Here is a 17,240-nt window from a genome sequence, read left to right on the forward strand (position 1 = left end):
TTAGTTACTCCTCATTGGAGTATTGAAGATCTTTCTGCACACCCCTCCTAAAAACTGTTCACCTAAACTGTTGACATATGTCTTGTTAGAGTTATAGAGTTAGACTACCCGAAACACAGCCAGGTTCAGCAAAATCATGCTTCAACACTATAAACTGCTAAATACTAAAATTAAAATGGACATGAGACAGCTGAATAGTAATCTATAGCCATTTTAAGGTGTATAGAACCCGGTTGTATATAAACTAATAATTGAAATGTCAATGTAGAAGTCACAGGATGTGATTTAGAACTTGCATTCTTTTTTTTTTTTTTCTCTTTTAACATATTGGTTACTCAATACTATGTCAACTAATTCCATAACATTATAAATTGTTACTGATGTAATGTCGGGGCTCTTAATTGATCGGGATGATACTCTGCCGACTCTACCTTCAGACCAGAGATGGTCTTCCCCAAGAAACTTATCTGGACAATAAGATGCTGGACTTTATGCTTGGTATATGCTTGCAATGAAAGAATCTCAACTGAATTTGAACTGTGGTAATGCAACAAGGTGGAGGAAACCCAGTGCCTATAAAACTGTGTCACATAATGCAATGTAATAAAAAAAAAAAGGAAACTGCCCCAAGGAGAAGACTCTGCTAACTAGTCTTTGACCAAAAGCAAAAGAAGAGACAAAGGCATAAAGAATATTACTGAAGACCCCCCTGCAGAGAAACAAAAGCCTTTGCCAACTTCAGAATTAACTGAGGAAGACATCTAGAAAATGGGGGATACAGAATTCAAAACACTTGTTATAAAACTTCTTATCAACAATGAAAAGCCTGTAATACAAGAATTCAAGGAATTTAAGGAATATGTCACGCAAGAAATGAATCAAAAGAAAGCTGATATATCAGAATTAAGAATACAGTGAAGCAAATTAAAAGTACAGTGGAGAATCTCCTAAATAGAATGAAAGAAGCAGAAGAGAAAATCTCAGAATTGGAAGATATTTCCTGTCACCAGGATGAAACAAACAAAAAGCTGGAAGCAGAGCTGGGTAAAGCTAAAAAAAAAAAAAGTATTCAAAAGCTGAAAAACATTATTAAAAGGCTAAATGTAAGAGTAATGGGAGTCCCAGAAGGTGCAGAAAGAGAAACTGGGCTTAAAAACATATTTAATGAAAATAACTAGCTAGCCATCATCATTTTGGTTTACTTCTTTAGTGCAACAATTACAGCAAAGGAAATTTCATTTCAGTTTTAATGGCAGTTCAAACTAGCCTGTTTATGAAATTTGGCTGTTATCTCTCTAGTTCTTATTTCTATAAGATTAGATTGGTTTTTGCATGGTGACATGGTACTTCAGCTTGGATGACTCCATTTTGTTCTTTAGCCTGGCCATTTGGGCCCCAGTGCAAACATCAGTGCAAAACAATAGCCTCCTATAATCTTATTAACAGTCCTTAATACTGCCCAGAAGGCTTTGGCTGCCCCCCCCCTTCATTCACACACTCATAATTGGAATATCTTCCCCCACACTCCTCCTGTCTCCATTCCACTCCCTCTCTCTCCTTGGTGCCTTAGAAACAAAGGAGACAACAATAGAACTCTAGTTAATCCTTAACCCACTAACTTACCCACTGGGTTACTCTTCTTTCCCCTGTCAGGCAGACCTTGCTCCTTGGCCAGGGACTGACTCCCTGACAGTGCTCCTTGAGCCTCCCCAGGGGATCCACCCTGCATCCAGCTTGCTGAAGACTACCAACTTTTGCACTTCAATTACTACCAGTGAACACTCTTTTTAATTAACATAGAAAACAAAAATACATCTTAAGTACAAATGGTTCTAGACTAGGTACTGCAGGAATATCCTGGTAAATGAGACATAAGAGGCCCTGGCTAACTCTCCAACCAGAAGACAGGCTTTATTTGTCTTTTCCTATTTGTCCTTCACCGCACAGCATGAATATTACTGCCTCCAGAAAATCTCTCACTACCTTGCCCTCCAAGTCATAGATTCCATCTTTGGTGCTTCCATAGCGCTCTTTTACTTGGCCTCTACAGAGATCTGCTGGAGTGGCCAGAACTGTGGTATAGACACTAAAACCTCTGTCTATGATATCTGCATCCCATACAGGTACCATCCCAGTGCCAGCTGTGCTTCTGAACGAGCTCCCTGCTGATGCTATGGGGATGATGGTCCAAGTACTTGGGCCTTTAACACCTACCTGGGAGACCTGCATGGAGTTCCTGGTTCCTGGCTTCAGCCTGACCCAGCCCAGGCCATTTCAGCCATTTGGGAAATGAACCAGCACTCTCTCCCATTTTCTCTCTGTAACTCAAATGAGAAAGTCAGTTTTTTCTTTTTTCTTTTAACAATTGAGTACATACATTCTAATATCTGTCTCCTCTAGTATTAGGATAAATATCATCACTCTTTTCAACTACAGACTTTCAGTTTAAGGTCTTTCTTTTTTTTTATTGGAAAGTCAGATATACAGAGAGAATGAGAGGTAGAGAGGAAGATCTTCCATTCAATAATTCACTCCCCAAGTGACCACAACGGCCAAAGCTGAGCTGATCTGAAGTCAGGAGCCAGGAGATCTTCAGGGTCTCCCATGCAGGTGCAGGGTCCCAAGGCTTTGGGCTGTCCTCGACTGCTTTCCCAGGCCACAGGCAGGGAACTGGATGGGAAGTAGAGCTGCCAGGATTAGAAGTGGCACCATATAGGATCCTGGCACATGCAAGGGAAGGACTTCAGCCATTAGCACTGGGCCTCTCACCCCTATTTCTTTTCTTTTTTTTTTTTTTATAATTTTATTACAGTCAGATATACAGAGAGGAGGAGAGACAGAGAGGAAGATCTTCCATCCGATGATTCACTCCCCAAGTGAGCCGCAACGGCTGGTGCTGCGCCAGTCTGAAGCCGGGAACCAGGAACCTCTTCTGGGTCTCCCATGCGGGTGCAGGGTCCCAATGCATTGGGCCATCCTCGACTGCTTTCCCAGGCCACAAGCAGGGAGCTGGATGGGAAGTGGAGCTGCCGGGATTAGAACCGGCGCCCATATGGGATCCTGGGGCGTTCAAGATGAGGACTTTAGCCGCTAGGCCACGCTGCCGGGCCCATCACCCCTATTTCTTACTGCTATTGTTTTCCAACTTTGCCTTAATTTTTTCCCCTTCATGTTTATTTACTTTCATCTACTAGGAAATCAGAGTAACAAAGGGAATGAAATCCTCAATATGTTGGTTCATTCCCCAAATGCCAATAACAGCAAGGGCTGGGCAGGCCAAAGTCAGAAGTCTAGAACTCCATGGGTTCTCCAACAAGGGTGGCAGGAGTTTAAGCACCTGAGCCTTCTGCTTCCTTTCAGATACCTTAGCAGGAAGTGGGGTTTGGAATTGGAGCTGCTGGGACTTTGACTGATAATCTAATAAGAGAGGCAGGCATCCCAAATGGTGCATTAACCCACTCTGCCAAAAAACTCACCCACTTTCTCTCATTTATTGTAGACTGTATTTGCCACAGGCAGTTCATAATAGACAGTTTGACTCAATAAACAGCAGGATGAGCTGTGTCTGCAATCTTGATTTCACAGACATCTGGCATCAGAGTAAGGGTCAAACCTTGTAGGCAATGCTCTAAAGTGGGGCAACAAAGTCAAGACGCTGATGGTTTGCAATTAGGCAGTGGTCCAACAGTGTAGAACTGTGTGCTTTAAGAATATCCTTGAGGGGTATAAGCACTGGTATCACATATGGGCACCAGTTTGTGCTCTGGCTCATGCATTTCCCTTCCAGCTTACTGCCTGTGGCCTGGGAAGGCAGTAGAGGATGGCCCAAAGCCTTGAAACCTTGCACCTATGTGGCAGACGCAGAAGAAGATCTTGGCTCCTGGCTTCAGATCAGCTCAGCTCTGACTGTTATGGCTATTTGGGGAGTGAACCGAAGTATGGAAGATCTTGCTCATTCTCTTGGTAATTCTGCCATTCCAATAAAAATAAATGTTTTTTTTTCTGAAGAATATTGTTCAGATAGCCACATGCTGACTTTGATACTTAGGTCATGTTGTTTCTTGATCATCAAGCATTAGCTGGTTAACATAAACATGGGGAATGGTTTCTAATGTTTGTGCCATGTCAATTCCTGATACATTTTTAAAAATTTCTTTATTTTCATGGTGAAGTCAGATATACAGAGAGGAGGAGAGATTCAGAGAAAGATCTTTCATCTGCTGATTCCTTCCCTAAATGGTCACAATGGCTGGAGCTGAATTGAACTGAGCCAGAAACCAGGAACCTCCACGCATGTGCAGGGTCCCAAGGCCCTGGGCCCTCCTCCATTGCTCTCCCAGGCCACAAGCAGGGAGCTGCATGGGAAATGGAGCCGCTGGGACATGAACTGTCACCCGAATGGGATCCCTGCACAGGCAAAGTAAGGATTCAGCCCCTAGACTTTTGTGCCAGACCCCTCTATTTTTTTTTTTCAAGAGTTATTTATTTTTAGGTAAAAGGCAGATTTTATAGAGATAGATGGAGAGATAGAGAAAAGATCTTCTATTTGCTGGCTCACTCCCCAAATGGCTGTAACAACCAGAGTTGAGATGATACAAAGCTGGGAGCCTGGGGCTTCCTCTGGGGCATCCACGAGGGGGCAGGGTCCTCAATGCCTATCCCATTCTCCACTTCTTTCCCAGGCCACAAGCAGGGAGCTGGATGGGAAGTGGAGCAGTCGAGATATGAATGAGCACTCATATGGGATGCCAGTGCCACATAGAGGAGGATCAGCTTACTGTGCCACCACTCCAACTCCTCCCATTTCATTAATTGCATGGTGCCTCCCTTTCCAGCTCTGTTCATGCCCTGCAAATCAGAGTAACATTCATGATGACACTTTATAAACCTGTTCTGCTTCTTTTGTTGTCCACCTTGGTCAGTAATAACATGATTCAGCTACTCATTTATAACAGCAAGCTGAGATTCCCTTAACAAATTCTTTTTTTTTTTTTAGCATTTAATTATTTTAATTGGAAGTCAGATTTACAGAGAGTAGGAGAGACCGAAAAAAGAACTTGCACCCTTTGGCTCACTCCTTAAGCAACTGCAACATTTAACGGTATGAAGTAATCTAAAGTGTTTAACCTGAGTGTACTTCTCCTTTTAGACTGGACACAGTTTACAGAATACACAGGCCAGAGCAAGAAGTTAAACTCCACCATGAGGAAACAATCAGTCATGCAAAAGGCAACACAATCTCCCCTGGGCTGGTAAGTCAACTTCATGGAGGAGGAGAAGACAAATGGAATGAATCAGTAGGAAAGATAGATCTCTACTAAAACAGACAAGAGAAACTGCAACAGGCTTTTTGTTGCATTATGTTGAGTCACTGATGGGGATGTCTCCCATAACAGAGCTCTTCAGACCAAGTTCACCTCCATTTCTAATTCTAACGCTTCACCCAATGTGCACTGGGGGAAGCAGCAGGTCAGGTACTTAGATCATTGCCACCCATGTGAGAGTCCTGGATGCTGCTTCTGGCTCCTGGCTTTAGCTTGGCTTTGCCCTGACTGTTACAGCCATTTGGGAAGTGAACCAGCAAGTGAAAGATCTCTGTCAATCTGTCCTTAAAAAGGTAAAACAAAACAAAACAAAACAAAAAAATGGATAGAAGAAAAGAGAAAAAGGAAAGGAAAGGAAAGGATAAGGAAAAAGAAAATGTCATATAAGGTCCTGGCGTGGCCTAGTGGCTAAAGTCTTCACCTTGAGCATGCGGGGATCCCATATGGGCACTGGTTCTAATCCTGGCTGCTTCACTTCCCATCCAGCTCCCTGCTTGTGGCCTGGGAAGGCAGTAGTGGACTGCCAAAGCCTTGGAACCCTGCACCCATGTGGGAGACCTGAAAGAAGCTCCTGGCTTTGGATCAGTTCAGCTCTGGCTATTGCGGTGACTTGGTGCGTGAACCTGGTTTCACTAGTAGGACCAGAAATGGGGTAAATGGGTTCCAACCAGTGCCCATTTGGCATGCCAGAACTGCAGGTAGTAGCTTAACTTGCTATGCTATAGCACCAGTCCTGAGGTAGTTTTATATATAACTATGTTTATTGTAGTCTTACTAAAACAATATAATGTATAGATAATGCAAATATCCACTAAAAAGGAAACAAACGCCTATTGTAAAGAGATGATACAGCACTTTCTTTCCTAAATCTTATTGATCCTTCAAATGCCTTGAGGAATGTTTTTTTACATTTATTTATTTTTATTGGAAAGGCAAATTAGATTTACAAAGAAGGAAAGACAGAGAACACTCTTCCATCTGCTTATTCACTCTCAAAATGGGCACAATGGCCGGAACTAAGCCGATCTGAAGCCAGGAACCCGAAGTTTCTTTCAGGTCTCCTATGTAGGTGCAGGGTCCCAGGGCTTTGGGCCATCCTTCACTGATTTCCCAGACAAAAAGCAGGAAGCTGGATGGGAAGTGGAGCAACTGGGACATGGACTGGCACCTCTTGGCATCCTGGCACTTGCAAGGCCAAGATTTTTGCCACTGAGCCATCGCACTAGGCCCTAGATGGGATTTTTGTAAAACCAGGTATTTCCAGGTCTTATACTTGCTTTACAACTTCAAGTTTTTTGGGAGCAACTCCTGGTGGAAAATCTGAGGTCCTCCCAGCGCCACAGGAAGTATGGGGCTTAGTAGGAAGCTTAGGGATTCTGGAGTGGAACTGACCTGTTGCTCATAAGCTCTAGCAATGTAGGGAAGTCAGTTTTCAAGCTTCCCTGAAGTCAATTCTTTATTATTATTATTTATAAATTTTTAAAAAAGATTTATTTATTTTTATTGAAAGATGGATATACAGAGAAGGAGAAACAGAGAGGAAGGTCTTCTGTATGTTGATTCACTCCTCAAGCAGCTGCAACAGCTGGAGCTGAGCCAATCTATAGCCAGGAGCTTCTTCTGGGTCTCCCACGTGGGTGCAGGGTCTCAAGGCTTTGGGCCATCCTCGACTGCTTTCCCAGGCCACAAGCAGGGAGCTGTGTGGGAAGCAGGGCTGCCGGGATTAGAACCAGTGCCCATATGGAATCCTGGCACGTTCAAGGAGAGGACTTTAGCTGCTAGGACATGGCACCAGGCCCTGAAGTAAGTTCTTTCATTTGTGAAATAACAAACCCTACGGTGCTGAAGAATGAACAAAACGGTGCCCACAAAGGGCCTGAAATGCACATGAAATGTTTGTATTATCCCATACATTGGGACTTCAGAATATTCTACAGTTGCTAAAATCAATCTTTCCGGGGAAAAAAAATTGTTTTCCTATGTATCAAAGTTCTGAAAGGATAGGGCCATTCAAACAGGCACATATGAGAAGGATTAGTAAAGGGTTAGGGAAACCAATTAGGATTATCATGAACTCGCCGCAGCTGTCTATCAACAGCTGTTACCAAACCTAGGCCCCAAAGGGAGATTCCAGAAAGGACAGCTGTGTGCAGACAGCCGCTGATGGGAGTTAGGAACTCCAGTAAAGGGAGACAGCCCCTAAAGAAGAAAGAAAGAAATACATTGACATAGTATTTCCTGGGGGGCCAAACCCAACTAAGAGAACCAAATGGAACCTACAGATAGAAGCCCCATACGTCAGCATACATGGCCAAAAAGCAGAGTGGAACAGAAAAGGAAATATGTGGATTACGGAAGGATAAATATCACACACACACACACACACACACACACACACACACACATTTCAATGAGGAAAAATGCAAGTGGCTTGTAAGCAAATACAGGGACATTGCATTAATAGTTGTCTTGGGCCCGGTGCGGTGGCCTAGCAGCTGAAGTCCTCACCTTGAATGCACCCGGATCCCATATGAGTGCTGGTTCTAACCCTGACAGCCCCGCTTCCCATTCAGCTCCCTGCTTGTGGCCTGGAAAAGCAGCAGAAGATGGATCAAAGCCTTGGGACCCTGCGCCCATGTGGGAGACCTGTAAGAATTTCTGGCTCTTGGCTTCGGATTGGCTCAGCTCCAGCCGTTTTGGTCACTTGGAGAGTGAATCATCACACAGAAGATCTTCATCTCTGTCTCTCCTCTTCTCTCTATATATCTGATTTTGCAATAAAAATAAATAAATCTAAAAAAAATAGTTGTTTCAGACAAGTAGCATTATAAATTGCCTTTCTTTGTTCCTTTTTTCAAAACCTTCTAAAGTTTCAACCATAAGCAGCAGTAGCGAACATTTATGGATCATTTTCCAGTCTATGTGCTTATGTATATTTATACATTTCATCCTTGCGGCAATCCTAAAAGATAGGTACTATTATTATCTTCACTTTAAGGATGAAGAAATTGCACCTAGAGAGATTAAGTGAATTATCCAAAATGTTAGAGCCACTGCCAAGTAAACTGTGGAGCCATGATTTAAATATAGGTCTTCTGCTCCAAAGTCCTTGCCTTACAATCTCAACTGAGTTCTACCCACAGTGAAGACTTCTAAGGGGAAAAAAAGAGAACAAGGTAAATTTTAAGAGACAGAGGAAGAAAGATATGTAGAGAGAATCTCACCTACATATTCATTACTTCAATGCCCAAACAGCCATGTGTGTGGAAGAAATTTAATAGCCAGAACCATCACCACCAGCTGGAGATAAGTGTCAAAGCTAGGCACTCCAAAGTGGAAAATGGGTGATTTAGCTGAAACCTTGGCTGCCAGGCCAAACATTCACCAGTGAGTAAATGTAACTTAGTTTGGAGGAAAAAAAAAAAGCTGTTTTAGGAAGTTCCTGGTATTCAATACGTACTTAAAACATTACTGCACCAAAGATGTGGCACCACAAGTTAAGCCACTTCCTGCTGAATCCTATATCAAAGGGGTGGATTAAGTCCCTTCTGCTCTACTTTATTATTTTTTTAATATTTATTTTATTTTCATTACAAAGTCAGATATACAAATAGGAGGAGAGACAGAGAGGAAGATTTTTCGTCTGATGATTCACTCCCCAAGTGAGTGCAACAGCTGGTGCTGCGCCAAAGCCAGGAGCCAGGAACTTCCTCCAGGGATCCCACGCGGGTGCAGGGTCCCAAGGCTTTGGGCTGTCCTCCACTGCTTTCCCAGGCCACAAGCAGGGAGCTGAATGGGAGGCGGGGCTGTCAGGATTAGAACTGGTGTCCATATGGGATCCCAGCATGTTCAAAGCGAGGACTTCAGCTGCTAGGCCACCGCACTGGGCCCAGAATATCTACTTTTTTTATTCTTTATCATTTTCCTCACTTTCTTGTGTGTTCTTTATGCAGTAATTGGAGGAGCAATACTGTCAGACATGGGAGATATAAAAATGCCGAAGATGCTGACTTCTGCCTTTTAGTCATTCATAGTTCAATCAATAAGTGAATTATAAGCTGTTTCAATAAAAGTATGAGATTTCCAAATAAAGTGGGTGCTTTACCCACTACACCACAACACGGATGCCAGCACCATTTTCTCTCTTTCTCTCTCTGTCTCTCCTTCCCTCTGTAAATTAACCTTTCTAAAAAGAGTATGGAAATCTTATGTTTATTTGGAATTTGTGTTTGTGTGTCATTTTTAAAAAGGGTTTATTTTTATTGGAAAGTCAGTTATACAGAGAAGAGGAGAGACAGAGAGAAAGATCTTCCATCCACTGGTCCACTCCCCAAGTAGCAGCAATGGCTGCAGCTGAGCTGATCCAAAGGCAGGAGTCAGGAGCCAGGAGCTTCTTTCCGGGTCTCCCACATGAGTGCAGGGTCCCAAGGCTTTGGGCCGTCCTCGACTGCTTTCCTAGGCCACAAGCAGGGAGCTGGGTAGGAAGTGCAGCAGCTAGGATTAGAACCAGTGCCCATGTGGGATCCCAGTGCATGCCAAGCAAGGACTTCAGGGCCTGGCTCCATGGCCTAGCGGCTGAAGTCCTCACCTTGAAGTTAAGTAAGTTAAAAAATACTTTGTATGGGGCCCAGCAGCGTGGCCTAGTTGCTAGTCCTCGCCTTGAACACGCCCGAATCCCATATGGGCGCCGGTTCTAATCCCAGCAGCTCCACTTCCCATCCAGCTCCCTGCTTGTGGCCTGGGAAAGCAGTCAAGGACAGCTCAATGCTTTGGGATCCTGTACCCATGTGGGAGACCTGGAAGAAGTTCCTGGTTCCTGGCTCTGGATCGGCACAGCACTGGTCGTTGTGCTCACTTAGGGAGTGAATCATCGGATGGAAGATTTTCCTCACTGTCTCTCCTCCTCTCTGTATATCTGACTTTGTAATGAAAATAAAAATCTAAAAAAAAATACATTGTATGGTAGACATTTGGTTTTGCAGGTAACAACACTTGGGAGAATCTGAGTTTGAGTCCGAGTTCCACTTTGATTCCAGCTTCTGGCTGATGTACACTCTGAGAGGCACCTGGTGATTGAAGTATTTGGTCCCTGCCCAACATGTGGGAGACCCTGATTGTAGCTCCAGGGTACTGCTTGGCCCAGCCTCAACTACTACAGGCATTTGAGAAGTGAACCAGCAGATTCTCTGTTTTTTTTTTTTTTTCCTTTCAAACTAACTGAATATTTTTAAAATATAGTCTTACTTTGGTAGAAAAATTCATGCATAAGTTTTTTGTTGTTGTTGTTTTAAAAGATGTATTGGTTTATTTGAAAGGCAGAGTTAGAGAGAATGTGTGTGCACTACCTTTCATCTACAGGTTCATTCCCCAGTGCAACCAAGAGCCCAGAACTCTATCTGGTTCTCCCACTTGAGCCACAGGGAACCAAGCACTCAACCCACCCTTTGTTGCCTTCCCAGTGCATTAGCAGAGAACTGGATTGGCAGTGGAACAGTTGGGACTCAAACCAGGACTCATACGGGTTGCCATCAACACAGGGGCTGTTTAACTGAGGTTACCACAATGCCAGAATCTAGTTTTTCATAATCTGCATTTTCTGTGAACTTCTTGAATACCTCTTGTGTGTATATATTTGCTATATATTGATATAGATAGATAGTAATATAAAAATTGTTGTATGTATGCATGTATATACAAGTGTTAATTCATGCTCTGTTGCTCTAACAAAATACATGAGAAAGGAAACTTATTGCATGTATAAGAGACCAAATATGTGGTGAACTTCACTTTATAACATCCTGATAACTGAGAACCAAGCAGCCATCTTAACTTCTTCCAAGGGCAAAGCTGACAAGGATCTGATCATTTTCTCCTATGCAACGCTGCTACATTGCCATCCTGAGAACCATGTTTGCAGCATGGGAACTTTTGGAAACACACATAAACCATATCTACCTCTTTATCTCCCTCTCTCTTTCTCCCTTTCTCCCTCTCCTGCTTAAGCTAGCTTGGGTTTGTTTCCTTTGTACCTTGCCACCAAGGAGAACTAACTAGATAGCAGGATGATAATATTAACTACAGTAGCCAACATTTAGTAAGCATGTGTCATCTACCAGATACCACACTAATAGACAATTAGAACCTTTAGCTCACTAGATGTAGATTTTGTCTTTCACACTTTAAAATTAAACATACTTTCCAATTTTAAACATATTTTGAACAATTTTTTTTTCTGAGCAAATGTTTTCAGAAAGTTTGAAAAGCACACGCATGTGTGAGGATAGAAAAGAGTATTTTCTGTAATTGTACTACTAGGACACAACAATTAACACTTCCTCCTTGTTTATAGCTTTAAACAGCTTAATTCCCCACCACCACCCCAAATCTATTTTGTTCTCTATTTAGAGTCTGCTTTCCATATCAGTCTGTTAAGCTAGTCAAAATACACAGAAATATGATAATAACACAGGACAATCTCAGGGACATCCACTCATTTCTGTATCCTCCACATTGGGTACAGAACCTGTAAAAAGTTAATGCTCAGTGGATTACCTGCCACTTTTTAAAGTATTAAAACCCCAAGTAACATGTTCTTAACTTGCCTGTCTGCACTGTATTAAACAATAACAATGGGGGCCAGAACTGGAGCACAGCAGGCTAAGACCCTGCCGGTAGCCCCAGCGTTCAATAGAGCTGCTTGTTCTTGTCCCGGCTACTCCACTTTTTCTGGGTAAGCAGCGGAGGATGTCCCAAAGCCTTGGAACTCTGCACCTGTGTGGGAGATCCAGAAGAAGCTGGGACATGAACTGGGTGCCCATATGTGAATCCAGTGCTTGCAAGGTGAGGGTTTAGCCACTGAGACATTGTACCGGGCCCTTATTGCTATCTCTTCCTCTTTTTAAGATTTATTTATTTTTATTGGAAAGACAAAGTTACAAAGACAGAAGGAGAAGCAAAGAGAAAGATCTTTCATCTTCCGGCTCCGAGAGCCAAGAGCTTCTTACTTGCATCAGATATCTAGCAGCTGGAACTTGAATAGGTGTTTCAACATTGTAGCATACAACTCACTGTGCCACAGCTACAGTCCCAAACATGTGGTAAGCCCTCAGTTTATAAACCTGCTCTTTCAACTTTACAAATTCAAGGTGCCTTTCAGAAGCAGGTACTATGATCCAGAAGGTTGGGCAGCACCTTGAGTCACCATTATCCCGTATCAGATCGTAAGACCAAGTCCCAGCTACTCCCACCCAGAGGGGAGCCTGGGATGGAGCTCTGAACTCCTGGGTTTGACCTGGTCCAGAACCAGAAGTTAGGGATCTATGCAGAATGAATCAGCGGAACCCTTCCTCTGTCACTATGCCCTTCAAATATATAAGTCATTTTAAAAAGTGATTTTCAGATTAACAGCTCTAAGGCTGAGGCTTTTTTTCTTTAAGAGCGTGAGCTGGGATGGGGACAGACCAGACTAAGCTGGGCCACAACACCTGTGCGCCCCATGTGGCCTAGATCAGGGAAAAGCCAGGATGGGCAGATTATTCCTACTGGTGCAAACAAAATTAGAATGGGTGAGGGTTGTTTGGGCTTAGCCGCAGCAGAAGCTGGCACTGGAGGCTAATTTTGTCAAGTCTAACCACAGAACCACCTGGAGAGTGCATAATCCGGGAGTGGGAGAGGCCTGGGAGTGGGAGAGGCCCAGGTCCCGGATGTGGGGCATGCTCTGAGATACTTGCTCAAGTGGTTTTGATACTTCAACAGTTCTGAATTGCTGCCACTCTCACCACTCCAAGCGTGATGAGGTTGTTGAAGAATCCACTGATTGACATAGTCCAGCATAGAGTCTCCATTTGCCCAGTATTTCGCTGCCAACATATAGCTGAGATAGTTGATTGACCTGTTCTGTCTTTTCTTGGTTAGGGTTCTGAGTCCGCCATTTCAATTGGGGAGATCCCCAAAGAAACTTTGTCTGAGGTGTTCCCAGATCAGATTCTTGTATGTACTAGCAAGCACAGGGCCCGGCACAGTCCATCACCCCATCAGCTGGTGGTTGCAATTGCTGGGTTGGTTCTGTTTTCAGCCCCGACTTCCACTGGAACCAATGAGTGTTGCAGTCCAGCCTGGTTCTGCCCAGCACATACTCGTCCCTCACATAAACCAGTGGGAGCTACAACCCAGCCAGAGCAACCCACAATAACCCCTACCAGGCCCACCCCTACCCTGGTTTGCCAGTATGTGAAGCAGACTAGTCCAGTCTGTCTCACACCCCATTCTGCTCTTGTACATGTCAAAGGGTATTGAAGCTTAGTTCCATCTAACCAGCTTAACTATCCAGCCCCCATGGATGTTGTTGCGTGCCTCATTGTCTACCCACCCCAGCCCCTGTCTTAATTTTTGTGCCCTCCTGTGGGAGTGGTAACCCAAGAGGGAGGAGCCCACTATTTCCCTCCCAGGTCTCTCCCACTCCCGGATTATGCACTCTCCAGGTGGTTCTGTGGTTAGACTTGACAAAATTAGCCCCAGTGCCAGCTTCTGCCAGCTTCTGCTGCAGCTAAGCCCAAACAACCCTCACCCACTCTAATTTTGTTTGCACCAGTAGGAATAATCCGCCCATCCTGGCTTTTCCCTGATCTGGTCCGCATGAGGTGCATAGGTGTTGTGGCCCAGCTTAGTCTGGTCTGTCCCCATCCCAACTCACGCTCTCCAGTGGGAGTAGCTATCCAGCAAGGGAACCCCCCATATTCCCCCTGCCGGCTCTGCCCTTCCCTTCCTGGTTCTCATGCGTGCTGGTTGGGCGCTGCGATCACATCTGGTACAGGCAACCTTACCTTGTCATTCCGTATTGTGCACTGGTTACAAAAAGCTCCTAATCAAGAATATCAAGTTACTTATTATTAAATTTATTTGTAACCCTTCAATGATTATATATAAATCATCAACCATTTGGCCATTAATATGCTGCTTAATTTGAACCCTTTCACTTTTGTACAATCTCACTACATAATATCTTTCCATCCTTTACACTGCTTATAAAGTATGGGCTTGGACATTCGCACATTAGCTGACAAATGAATACTTGGAGCCAAGGTTTGGTGGAGCTGTCTGCCAATGAAAAGTTCCATTTTTGAGCTTTCTCTATGTTCACTGCATAATTATTTAAAGGTTTTCTTGCATATTGTTCTTATGAGATTGTGTTAAAAATACATGAAAATGCAGATTGTAGAGATAAGTTTTTGTTCACAAGCTTAATGGAAATGGAAAAAATATAGAAATTAGGAAAGCTGTAGACCACATCTGTAAATGTGAGGTGTCCTCTAAAAGCTGAAGACTGGGTTCCCAGACAGAACAGTGATGACTTCTGCCCCTCAGAGGATAAAATGCTTTCTTTCAGATAGGTATTAAAGACCTGATTTTAAGACAAATATTAGGGTCTGGTGCAATGACTCAATTGGCTAACCCTTCACCTTCAAGTGCCAGGATCTCATATTGGTCCTAGTTCATGTCCTGGCTGCTCCACTTCCCATGTAGCTTCCTGCCTGTGGCCTGGGAAAGCAGTTGAGGACAGCCCAAAGCCTTGGGACCCTGCACTGATGTGGGAGACCTGGAAGAAGTTCTGGGCTCCTGGCTTCGGATCGGCTCAGCTCTGGCCATTGCAGCTACTTGGGGCCATCTGATGAAAGATCTTTCTCTCTTTTTCTCCTCCTCTCTGTATATCCATTTTTCCAATAAACAAACAAATAAATCTTTAAGAAAAAAGAAACGTGAAGCAGCCAGGATACAAACCAGCACCCATAGGGCATGCTAGCGGTGCAGGCGGGGGTTTAGCCTGTGTGGTGCCAGCCTCACAAATGCCTGCTCCTCCTGAGTTTGATAAGTGAATCTATTTTGCTGCTACTGTGGTGAAGAAGTGAATGTCATAAGTTTACATTCTTAATTATTTTAAATCATGTAAAACAACACGAGGCCATCATTTAACCTATATAGTGAAAATACATTGTAATACGATTCTTCAAAGTTTAATTATCCTTGTAAACCATTTCAACCCTATAACCATTCATTTTCTTCACATGAGAAACTTGAAAAGGGGCTGCAAAGTAGCACTGTACAAAACAGAACTCCAGCTTTTGGTTTTCGGCTCGGAGGAGGCCGCGGTGCAACTTTCTTTGGTCGTCCCGAATCCGGGTTCATCAGACACCAGGCGCCTCCACCGTGCCACCCAAGTTCGACCCTAACGAGATTAAAGTCGTGTACCTGCGGTGCACCGGCGGCAAGGTGGGTGCCACGTCCGCCCTGGCCCCCAAGATCGGCCCCCTGGTCCTGTCTCCGAAGAAGGTGGGAGATGACATTGCCAAGGCCACCGGGGACTGGAAGGGCTTGCGGATCACGGTGAAGCTGACCATCCAGAACCGACAAGCGCAGATCGAGGTGGTGCCGTCGGCCTCTGCTCTGATCAGCAAGGCCCTCAAGGAGCCGCCCAGGGACCGCAAGAAGCAGAAGAACATCAAACACAGCGGGAACATCACATTTGATAAAATTGTCAACATCGCCCAGCAGATGCGCCACCGATCCTTAGCCAGAGAACTTTCCGGAACCATCAAAGAGATTCTGGGGACTGCCCAGCCGGTGGGCTGCAATGTGGATGGCCGCCACCCACACGACATCATAGATGACATCAACAGTGGTGCAGTGGAATGCCCAGCTAGCTAAGAAGAGAAAACGTTTCAATAAAGGATCATCTGGCAACCAAAACAAAACAAAACAAAACAAAAAACAGAACTCCATATAATTTCTTACAGTAAGTATAAGAATAAATGCATAATGGTGGCAAATTTTTTTCTTTTGGCTTCTGGGAAAATGATTTTTAAAAAATCAATCATAATGCTGCATTTTTTGGAAAATATTTAAATTTCTTTTCTTTTCCTTTAGTTATTTATTTTTCTCTTCTGAGCTTCAGGTACTCGGGCTGAAATAAATATGGAGTCCTTAAATTCTGAATATACAATTCATTGGTCCATGGAATGCCTTCACTCATGCATCCATTCAGTCATTTCCTATGCAATCAACTCACCAAAGAGCTTTAGAAATTTCACAGAAGAATGCAACTAAAAGAAAATCACTGCCTCCCAGCTTCCTTGTTTGGGCATTCAGTCCACAGATGACTGTTCTCTCTTCCTACCCCTCTAACTCTCTCTGTCTTTTAAATAAACATTAAAAAATAAAATACAACCTTATGATAGCTATAAAGTCAAACCAATATTTTTAATTTATCCTGTAATAAAGAGCAGGTTCTTATTGAACTTTGATAACTGCATTATCATACAAATAACATTCACATATAGTTCCTGAATTCTTGTGAGATCAGGTGGGGAGCAAAAGAAAAGTATCAAGCTGGTGTGTTGGCTCAACGGGTTAATCATCCATCAAGTGCTACACCCCTTTTTGGGCACCACTTCGTGTCTTAGCTGCTCCACTTCCCATCCAGCTCCCTGCTTGTGGCCTGGGAAAGCAGTAGAGAATGGTCCAAAGCCTTGGGACCCTGCACCTGTGTGGGAGACCCATAAGAAGCTCATGGCTTCTGGCTTCAGATAGGCTTGGCTCTGGCTGCTATGGCCACTTGGGGAGCGAACCAGCAGATGGAAGATCTTTCTCTCTGTCTCGTCTTCTCTCTGTAAATCTGCATTTCCAGTGAGGATGTATAAATCCTGTTTTCTTGTTATTTTCTGATATGGCCTTCTTCAGGAACTTTCTTCTTTCTTTTCTTAAATAAAGATTCCTTTTGGACCTGGTGGCGTGGCCTAAAAGCTAAAGTCCTCGCCTTGAACACGCTGGGATCCCATACGGGTGCCAGTTCTAATCCCAGCAGCTCCACTTCCCATCCAGCTCCCTGCTTGTGGCCTGGGAAAGCAGTCGAGGACAGCCCAA

The 17,240-nt window shown here is 43.9% G+C and overlaps 1 protein-coding gene across 1 annotated transcript; it reads left to right on the forward strand.

Moving 5' to 3' along the window:
- Positions 1 to 5,103: 5,103 nt before the first annotated feature.
- Positions 5,104 to 16,061, forward strand: LOC101519490 (large ribosomal subunit protein uL11-like). The gene is made up of 3 exons (XM_036496910.2): positions 5,104 to 5,108; positions 5,150 to 5,252; positions 15,432 to 16,061. The coding sequence occupies exons 1-3, from the start codon at positions 5,104 to 5,106 to the stop codon at positions 16,023 to 16,025; spliced, it is 702 nt and encodes a 233-aa protein (XP_036352803.2). The 3' UTR covers positions 16,026 to 16,061.
- The last annotated feature ends 1,179 nt before the right edge of the window (positions 16,062 to 17,240 follow it).

Source organism: Ochotona princeps, chromosome 11 (genome assembly GCF_030435755.1).
Source record: "Ochotona princeps isolate mOchPri1 chromosome 11, mOchPri1.hap1, whole genome shotgun sequence".
Lineage (NCBI taxonomy): Eukaryota > Metazoa > Chordata > Mammalia > Lagomorpha > Ochotonidae > Ochotona > Ochotona princeps.